The 10,356-nt window shown below is 42.5% G+C and overlaps 1 protein-coding gene across 2 annotated transcripts in view; it reads left to right on the top strand.

The window, feature by feature from the left end:
• RHBDF1 (rhomboid 5 homolog 1) overlaps positions 1-8,896 on the top strand; it is a 164,483-nt gene extending 155,587 nt beyond the window's left edge. For both annotated transcript variants that reach the window (XM_083153431.1, XM_083153432.1), the window contains 3 exons: positions 4,080-4,180; positions 6,123-6,276; positions 7,947-8,896. In XM_083153431.1, the coding sequence (XP_083009557.1) occupies positions 4,080-4,180; positions 6,123-6,276; positions 7,947-8,366 (675 nt within the window). In that variant the 3' untranslated portion in view covers positions 8,367-8,896. The remainder of the gene's footprint in view (positions 1-4,079; positions 4,181-6,122; positions 6,277-7,946) is intronic.
• The last annotated feature ends 1,460 nt before the right edge of the window (positions 8,897-10,356 follow it).

The raw sequence follows: 10,356 nt of genomic DNA on the forward strand, positions 1-10,356 counted from the left end.
AGAACTCGGAAAGGAATGGGGAGCCAGTGAAGAGATAGACAGAGGGGGGAGGCGGAGGTAGAGCGGCGGGAGAGGAAGATGAGCCTAGCAGCAGCATTAAGAATGGTTTGGAGAGGTGCGAGGCTGGTGAGAGGTAGCCCAGAGAGAAGGATGTTGCAGTAGTCAAGGCGGGAGATGACAAAAGAGTGAATGAGAATTTTGGTCGCGTCAGTGGAGAGGAATGGTCTGATGCGTGAGATGTTGCGTAGGTAAAAGCGGCAAGACTGTGAGAGAGCACGAATGTGGGGGGTGAAAGAGAGGGAGGAGTCAATGATGACACCGAGGCAGCGCGTTTGGTCGGTGGAGGTGATCTCGGTTTCACCAATGCTGATGGAGATAGTGGGAGAAGAGGGGATGTTCGGGGGATGGAAGATTAGAAGTTCAGATTTAGCCATGTTTAGTTTCAGGAAGCGTTGGGTCATCCAGGCTGAGATGGCCGTGAGGCATTCGGAGACCTTGGACAGGAGTGATGGGGATAGGTCGGGGGAGGAGAGATAGATTAGGGTATCATCAGCATAAAGGTGGTAATAAAAACCATAGGAGCTGATGAGGGTGCCCAGAGAGGTGGTGTAGAGGGAGAAGAGGAGAGGGCCAAGGACTGACCCTTGGGGAACACCGACTGGCTGCGGGGTAGTAGGAGAGGAGGAGCTCGGAGTGGAGACGGAGAAGGAGCGATAGGAAAGGTATGAGGTGAACCAGGAGAAGACCGTGCCAGTGATGCCAAAGGAGCGGAGGGTGTTGAGCAGGAGAGGGTGGTCAACAGTGTCAAAGGCTGCCGACAGATCAAGCTGGATGAGGATAGAGAAGAGGCCTTTGGATTTAGCCGATAGTAAATCGTTAGTGACTTTGGTCAGGGCAGTTTCAGTGGAATGTAAAGGGCGGAACCCGGATTGGAGGGGGTCTAGAATGGAGTTAGCAGTATGGTGGCTTAGGAGACGATTATAGGTCAGACGTTCTAGGAGCTTGGAGGCAAAAGGGAGGAGGGAGATGGGCCTGTAGTTGGATGGAGAGTTGGGGTCCAGATTTGTTTTTTTGAGAATTGGGGAAACAAGAGCGTGTTTGAAGGAGGAAGGGAAGATCCCAGAGGATAGGGAGAGATTAAAGAGGTGAGCCAGGTGAGAGCAGACTGACGGACTGAGACGACGGATAATATTGGAGGGCATAGGATCGAGCGGGCAGGTGGAGGGAGAAGCGGATTGAAGGATAGAGTGGACTTCAGCAGCAGTGGTGGGGTAAAATGAGGACAGGGGTTGGAAGGAGGGGAGTGGAGATGTAGGAGGGGAGGAGGGAGAGGGTGAGGTCATGGCAGCAGTGATGGCAGTCCTGAGAGAGGAGATTTTGGTTGAAAAGTAGGTAGCAAAATCAGCGGCTACGATGGAGGACGGAAGAGCTGGAGGAGGGGGGGAGAGCAAGGAATTGAAGGTGGCGAAGAGCCTGCGGGGATTGGATGATTGGGAAAGGATGAGGGACTTAAAGTAGGATTCCTTGGCCAGAGCAAGGGCAGAGCTGAAGGAGGAAAGAATGAATTTGAAATGGAGATAATCCTCAAGGGAGCGTGATTTCTTCCAGAAGCGCTCAGCAGTGCGAGAGCACTTTTTAAGGAATCGGGTGATAGGCGAGTGCCACGGTTGGGGGTTGGAGCATCGAAGGGGGATAGAGGAGGGAGGGCAGGCAGAGTCCAGTGCCGAAGATAGGGTGTCATTATAGAGGGAGGTGGCGAGGTTCGGGCAGGACATGAGGGCGATTGGGGTGAGAAGAGGACACAGCGTGTTTGAGAAGGCAGCAAGATCAAGTGTGTTGACGTTATGCCGTGAGACAATGCGCTTGGGAGGGTCGGTGGGAGAGGGGGAAGCAGTGAGGGAGAAGGAGATGAGGTGATGGTCAGAAAGAGGAAAAGCCGAGATAGTGTAGTCAGTAAGGGAACAAGAGCGAGAGAAAACGAGATCGAGGGAGTGTCCTTGGATGTGGGTGGGAGAGGTAGTCCACTGAGATAGGCCAAGAGAGGAGCAGAGAGAGAGGAGTTTGGAGGTGCCAGGATCAGCGGGGTTATCCAAGGGGATGTTAAAGTCACCAAGAATGACAGATGGCAGGTTAGAGGAGAGGAAGTGTGGAAGCCAGGCGGCGAAGTTGTCAAGAAATTGGGAGATACAGTAGGGCCAGGGGGGCGGTAGATTGCAGCGACACGGAGGTGGTAGGGGTAGTATAGACGGATAGAGTGAGACTCAAAGGAGGAGAAAAGGAGAGAGGGTTCAGGGTGAATGACACTGTAGGTGCATGAGGCTGAGAGGAGAAAACCCACGCCGCCACCTTGGCGACCGTCAGGCCTGGGAGTGTGAGAGAAAGAGAGGCCACCGTGGGAGAGAGCAGCTGGAGAGACAGAATCAGAGGTGGATAGCCAGGTCTCGGTGATAGCAAGGAGGTGGAATGCTCTAGAGATGAATAGGTCATGGATGGCAGGGAGTTTGTTGCAGATGGATCTGGCATTCCATAGTGCACAGGAAAGAGGGGGGGTGGGTTGTGTATTTATGTGGATAAGGTTTTTGGGATTGCAGAAGCGAGGGGGGGTCGTTGGGAGGGTGGGGGTGCGGGGGCGAGTGGTCAGGATAGGTATGGGATGGGAGGGGGGAGGAGCGGTTGGAGAAAGTGAAGTTGAGAGATTAACAGCCATGAGGACCAGAGGTGAGAGGGTAGGTTAGTGAAAGCAGACAGAGGGATTTGGGGGGACAGACGGCGTCTGTAGTAGATTTGCGAGGATGTGGTAGAAAACAGTGAGAGAGAAGGTAACAGGCAAGGAACTACTGTCAGAGAGGAGACAAGTGGGTAAAATCCGGTTTCCTCCCACAATCCAAAAATGTACAGGTAGGTTAATTGGTTCCAACAAAATTAACCCTAGAATGTCTGTTTGTGCGTGTACATGTGGTAGGGAAAAGAGATTGTAAGCTCCACTGGGGCAGGGACTGATATGTTATAATGTTCAAATATTCTCTGTAAAGAGCTGCGGAATATGTATGCGCTATATATAAGAAACTGTTAATAAATAAATAATCTAAGAAGGATTTTGTCAGAGAGTGAACTAGAATAAGGCCCTTAGTGTTTGCAAAGCACAGCTTCTGTGAATAATATTATACAATTTCTTTCTTCCATAGACTCATTTACATCATTTATTATTTACAAAGTAATAACAATATTTGAGGGAAATAATTTACAGGCTACACTATGCAAATATCTCATTGGTTGTTGTGGTTTTAGTGCAGATTAATGAAATGTTAATAGGTGACCATACTAGTTTAATCATTTATTATAAAAAGGATATATGATTTAAAGGTAGTTATAGATTCCGACAAAATATTCACAAAATAAAAATAACTCTAATGTATATGTGTGTGAATTTGTGGTGGCGATTATAGATTGCAAGCTCCACTGAGGCAGGAACTGATGTGTATGGCCACATATTACCTGTAAAGAATTACAGAATATATGTGCACTATATAAATAACTGTTGATAAACAGTGTTAAAATACATCATCTTTTGGGCTTTTATAATGGGTGAATAGGCCTGTACACAACACATCATTGTATAATGGGGCTCCGTCAGGAGGCTAAGCACTGACTTTCTGATAAAAGGACAAAATACCAATTGTTATACACTGTTTACAGGTCTTTCAGAATGCCCGTGCATATGATGCATTGTTGCCACTCCATTTAGCAGTTTTCAAGTGATTGTAAAGTAGTTGAATGTCATACAATACAAGCAACATATTAATAGATTAATGTTACAATGTGCACAATCTTGCCAAACTTACCCCCTTAACCCATAGCTGTTATTGTTTTTTTTATTTTATTTTATACTTTTACATATAGGACACTGTAAATGGTGTTTCAATGATAATACCTTTCCCCGATGCACATATACAGAGCATATGTATGTGTATAAGAGGGTCATTCAGTACATTTTATTGTCCTGAAACAGTGTTTTGTTACATTATTTCAGGTTTGGTGTAAAATGATACTGTATAATCAGATTTCCTTATCATTCCCAGGTACATTGTATGGACGATGTGTGTGGCCTACTGCCATTCCTGAACCCAGACGTTCCAGACCAGTTTTATAGGTTGTGGCTTTCACTTTTTCTTCATGCCGGGTATGTTACATGAAGGCTTCACATCCTGTACATTTGTGTACAATTTCAATGACACAGGGTTTATCTGGCCTAATGGCACACTTTTTACAAAACTATGGATGTGTGCCCACTGGCGAGATTAAAGTTAACAATGAATCAACTTGCAGTTATGTTTAACTGATCACTAAAATAAACAACAAAACATATTGTTCAAATATTGGAATGGAGTTTTATTTTCATGCAGTCCACTCACATTCTATTGATATTAATTCCGAATCGACCACCACCAAACGGAACCACCTGCCTTGTTGGAGTAAGGATTGTTATACTCTGACTGCTGGAATCCGTTACGCTGAATGGGTTATACTGTATGTGAGAGTATGTTTTTAACTATGTGAGTGCATTTAATAAATAAATCCCTTTTAAGTACCTTATTACACCATATTTGGTTTTTTATCATGTCCATTCAGAATCAATCAATGTAAAAATTGTCATCTGGGAGAAACAGAACAAGAGACCCTGATATGCGCAATTAATATCCATAGAATGTGAGTGGACTGCATGAAAATAAAACTCCATTCCAATATTTGAACAATATTGAACTATGTTTTGTTTATTCAAGTTTCTTTTAGATTGAAAAAAGTGATGAGTTAAACATAAGTGTAAAGGTGTGTACACATGGCAGAGCCTGCCGTGAGATACGAGTCCCGTTGCGATCAGATCGCATCGGGACTCGCATCTCACGGCATGCTAGAGGGGCACAATTTACACTATATAGTGCAGATCTGCGCTATATAGTGATGCCTGCCCTCTCTATCTGGCCGGCGATTTGCACTCACACGGGAGTGCGCATCAGCATGCGATTTGCATGTGATATGGCTTCTGATGTTCACTATATCGGGAACATTGGAAGCCAAATCTTACCATGTGTACACACTATAAGTGGATTCATTGTTTACTTGAATCTCGCCAGTGGGTACACATCCATATTTGTGTAAACTGTTTGATATATGTGTTATGGTGAAGGCTTTGTTTGTGGTACCTGGTCGTAGATTGAGCTAGTAAATTTCTGGAACAGTGTGGACAGATCTCCCACAAATTCTGCAAAACACACCCCCCCCCCCACACACACACACACGTAAGCAGCATCACCTCTCTGGGCATCTCCTAGAGATTATAATTGTGGCCAAGTATAACTAATGATAATATGTTCCAATTTAATATGCCCACAGCATTAAATACAGTACCTGTGTCAGTTATCACAATTAAGGGGTGTACACATGGGTGCCGGACGGGGTCCCGACGGTCGGGATCCCGATTCCCAACAGTCATTAACCCGACATCGGGATCCCGACTGTTCAAACACCGACGACCCCCATAGAGAATAGAATAGGTGGCGAGCATAGCATAGCTCGCCACCGTGCCCGCAGCGTGGTGAGCGCAGCATGGTGAGCACAGCATGGCGAGCGCAGCGTGCCCGCAAGGGGCTTTGTTGCGCTGGCCACGCTGTCTGAGACCAGGCAGTCGGGATCCCCACAACGGGATCATACCACACCCGTACACATGGTGCACTGTACTTTCTATTCAATCCCGATTCGATGTGCAATGTGGGCAACAGATTAACATTTCTTAAAACATTTTATATTACATATACATTTGTTACCAGATGGAGATGTGTCGATATAAAATGACTTGACTAAGAGCATTCTCCTTTCAGTCACCTCTCTGTATTTATGCTTTTTCTTTGTTTGTCCGCACGGCTTGGAGTCTGTTCTACCTGGTAGGAAACTCATTAATGCATCAATTAATTTTACTTTAGTCCTCCCACGATAAAGGTGATGACATTGATGTGAAAGTACAGTCTGTTTAACAGAATTATTGCCTCCTAAATATATAACACTATATTACACATGAAAATCTGTGAAGTGCTTGTGCTTATTATTGTGTATGTTTATATTTGCAGAATCTTGCACTGTTTGGTTTCCATCTGCTTCCAGATGACAATACTCCGGGATCTGGAAAAGTTGGCAGGCTGGCACAGAATCTCCATTATTTATATTTTGAGTGGGATTACCGGAAATCTTACCAGTGCTATTTTCCTGCCTTACAGAGCTGAGGTATCTACTTTCATTATTTTTTTTACAAAAAAATATACATTTTTGTCTCTTTAAAAGAGAACTAAATACAGGTCACGTCATCCATATCCGTGTATTCCAAAAACCAAAATATTCTGAAAACTGTGGTTTTTCCAAATATTTTAGTTTTTTTCCCATACTTATCTTATCCCCCGATGTCTACCGCGGCCTCTGGGATTCTCTTCAGCTGCTTCTCCGGTCCCAGCAGTGCATTGCGTGAATGCATGGGCGCGTCTGTGACATCACCGGTGCGTCCGTGCACTCAAGCAATGCACCACTGGGACCGGAGATGCCGCTGAAGAGGATCCTGAAGGTAAATATGAAAGAAATATATATATTTTTCCAAGATCCAAAATAATCCCTTATCTAAAATGCTCGTGGTCCCGAGCATTTCGGATAAGGGATACTGAACCTGTATAAATAAAAACCTGAGAGAATATTTTTCTGTTTTTAAATTGCAAATCTTTACAGTCTCTGACCTCTTCCTGTGAGGGAGAGTGCAGTGTATATAATGTAAGATATACAGATGTGTCTCGCTACAGCCTTCCTGTATATACAGTAACAGCTTGCTGTAGCAGGATCGCCATGCACACTCATCCCAGAATTATGCATATGTATGCCTTGCTGCCGGCTCACAGGGGTGCCGGACTGGGTCCCGACAATCGGGATCCTGACAGTCATTTACCCGACGTCGGGATCCCAATTGTTAAAACACCGACAGATGGTTCCCGACGGCCACCAGCTATTCTCCCTCGTGGGGGTCCACGACCCCCATAGAGGGAGAATAGAATAGGTAGCAAGCCACCGTGCCCACAGCGTGGCGAGTGCAGAAAGCCGCAAGGGTCTTTGTTTAGCTCGCCATGCTGTCTGAGTCCGGCCAGTCGGGATCCTGATGGACTATTGACTGTCGGGATCCCGACTGTCAGAACCCTATACCACACCCGATTCACAGTACTTTCAGTGGGCTCTTATTGCGCATTGCAGCAATACTGAAAGTGGAAACATCTGTATAAACTAAGAAACAAAGGTGTTCATTTACGAAGAGTTGGTTGTTAAACCTGAGACTTCTGATGATGTGTATGCCCTATATTTAAAAGGGCAGTGCTTTTGTAAATACACTGCACTTTTAAAATTATAGTATAAACATGCTCTTTGTAAATAGACCCCAAATTGGTTGGTGAGACATGTTCTGTATTTAAGAACGCATAAGAGCTCTGTAATAGGAGTTATGCCCATCCAAGACCAGCCACTGTCTGCTGTCAAGGTGTGCCAGCCCTAGGCTTGTAATGCACGCTCCTAGGTATTTGCCTACGTCTAGTGCAGACTCTGCTTTACCATTCAGTTCTGGTTAGTTTGGTACGGTCAACAAATTGTAACTACATTTTACTTTCAACCTTTTTTGTTTTGTTTTTACCTCAAAAAAACAACTTTTAACAATAATTTCAGTAATCCAGTTAAAATACTTAAAATTTATATTGCGCTATTAAACATTTTTTATTCTAATTTCATTTATACATATTTGATTGTTTGCCTGCATTTTTTATCCAACTCTACTTCTAGAAAATAATATAGCATTTAATTAAAAAGGCAATATCATTTAATTCAGGTTATTGTCATTTTTTTATTATTGATGAGGAATCTTTTTCTTCTAGGTTGGACCGGCTGGATCCCAGTTCGGAATCTTGGCTTGCCTATTTGTAGAGCTTTTTCAAAGTTGGCAGATTCTAGAACGGCCATGGAGGGCCTTCTTCAAACTGTTTGCTGTAGTCATCTTCCTATTCACTTTTGGCCTTCTTCCATGGATTGACAATTTTGCTCACATTTCTGGCTTTATTAGCGGTTTCTTCTTATCTTTTGCATTTCTTCCTTACATTAGTTTTGGCAAGTTTGACATGTACCGAAAAAGGTGCCAAATTATTATTTTTCTACTTATATTTTTTGGACTTTTCTCAGGACTGGTGGTTTTATTCTATGTTTATCATATCAAGTGCGAATGGTGTGAGTACCTAACCTGTATTCCGTTTACAGATAAATTCTGTGAGAAATATGACCTTGATGCACAACTGCATTGACACTTCATATCTTGAGATTGAATTTTTATACAGACCATATCTGAGCCTTTTGTATGTTTTACAGATATGGTGTTACATTGTTATTATTAAAGGTACTGAAGGAATAACACAGCCATTATATCCCACAAGCTGCTGAGTTTAAATTACTGAGTAATTAACCTTATTGATGCAATGGTCAAGAAGTTACAGGTATACGGAATGATCGTTATTTGCTGTGGGAATTGAAATTTGTTTTCTATATAGCCTTATTACAAAGTATATTCTTAAAGTGCACATTGTTAATTTAAACTGTAAATATAATATTTGATAACCTTTGCTAAAATGTGTCTCAGATGATTTTACTGTCTGAAAGCAGAACTATTTGTTTCTTTGTTCACTTTTTTTGAACGACAGTGTGATGTCTTTTTGATGGACTAATTCAATTATTTGTTTTTTAAAATATTTTTGTCCTGCAGACACTGCTGTAGTAATTAACTACAGGGTAGCGTTTTAGCTACCTTATCTGTAATAAAAAAAATATTGAATATTGAGTATCGCGTTTATTTTCCCTGTGCTTTATATACATTTCGATCTTTACTGGTGAGGTGGATTTATTATCAACCCTTTAAGTGCCAACGTTGCTGAAGGATTCTCGAAATATCCGCTAAAATTGCCAGTGTCTTTCACAATGACTGTTCTTTTTTTGGGTGCAATAATTAACTAACTTCAACAAACTGACTTGGCTGTATTTCTATTTATTATTACTAAGAACGGTCGCTGTGAGTTACGCTGGCATTTTTCTGGATATTTCAAGGCTCTTTGACCATAATAATAATAAAAAAAAAATTATATCATGTATTCTTTATTGTTTTTTTAAGAAACATACATAAAACATATCCAAAACAACAAACACAAATCACAGTGTGGCAGTTATAATATGGATCACAAAAGTAAAGCGCAAAATATTACAAGAAGTCATTTAACATAATGGCACGCTGGAGGGCATCATTAAAACCAGTCTCCCATTTAAGAAACATTCCATAATCCCCAAACTTTCTCATATTTAACTGGGCATTTGCGTTTCGAATGCCACCCAAGCAGGAAATGTCAGGGGTTCTCGAGCCATCCAGTTTCGAGCTATGCCAACACGGGATAAAGTAAGGAGATTATTAACATCTAGACATTGAAAGGAGGAGACTCTCTGATCCTCAACCCAAACAGACAAATACGAGGGTTCCAGTATCTCGAATAGCATTTGTTATTGCCTCCCAGAAACTATCCGCCGGAGCAGAGCATTTAGGGCATTTCTCAGACGACGAGCCACCGATGCAGCATAGTCTGCATGGAGTCCTACTTACATTTAGGGGGGTATTCAATCTGTATCGAAACGGATTTTTTCTCATTTTTTTTTTCACTTTTTCACATGGAAGAGTCCCGAGCTATTCAATCTAGTAATTTTTCGAGTAAGTGAAATGTTTTTTTTCACGATGCATTTTCGTTTGATTCGTTAGCGATATTTCCACTTTTTCACTTTTTTTTCGACTTTTCACTCAGACATATTCAATGATATGATACCGATATGAATGTTTCCGCGTGTATGCTCTTCTTCTCAATTTTCCTTTCTCCATGTGACGGGTGATGAATTAATACATTCAACTCTGTATTTTCTTAAGTAATGGCTCGTTTGATCTCCTGCATAAAATATATGAAGGATTGTTTGCCCTTATTGTTTTTTTTGGGTTATTTGTGTGAAATATTAGTTTTTTTTATTACAATTCACTTCCCAGCATGCCTTTCTTTTCTCCCATCATGCACTTCACCACACCTCCTCACTCCTGCGTTTGGGATTTCATGGAGTAGCAGCCTTGTGCAGTCAGCTGTATTTGGAAGCGTTTTTATAGGTCAATTTGCGTTTTTGGATAAAAAATCCTTACTTTTTTATCACTGTCTGCAAGAATGGATTATTTTGCTGACTTGCTTGTTATGTTCATGATCGTGTCAACATACCTGA

The sequence above is a fragment of the Crinia signifera genome, chromosome 7, assembly GCF_055691185.1.
Source record: "Crinia signifera chromosome 7, ASM5569118v1, whole genome shotgun sequence".
NCBI classification, from domain to species: domain Eukaryota; kingdom Metazoa; phylum Chordata; class Amphibia; order Anura; family Myobatrachidae; genus Crinia; species Crinia signifera.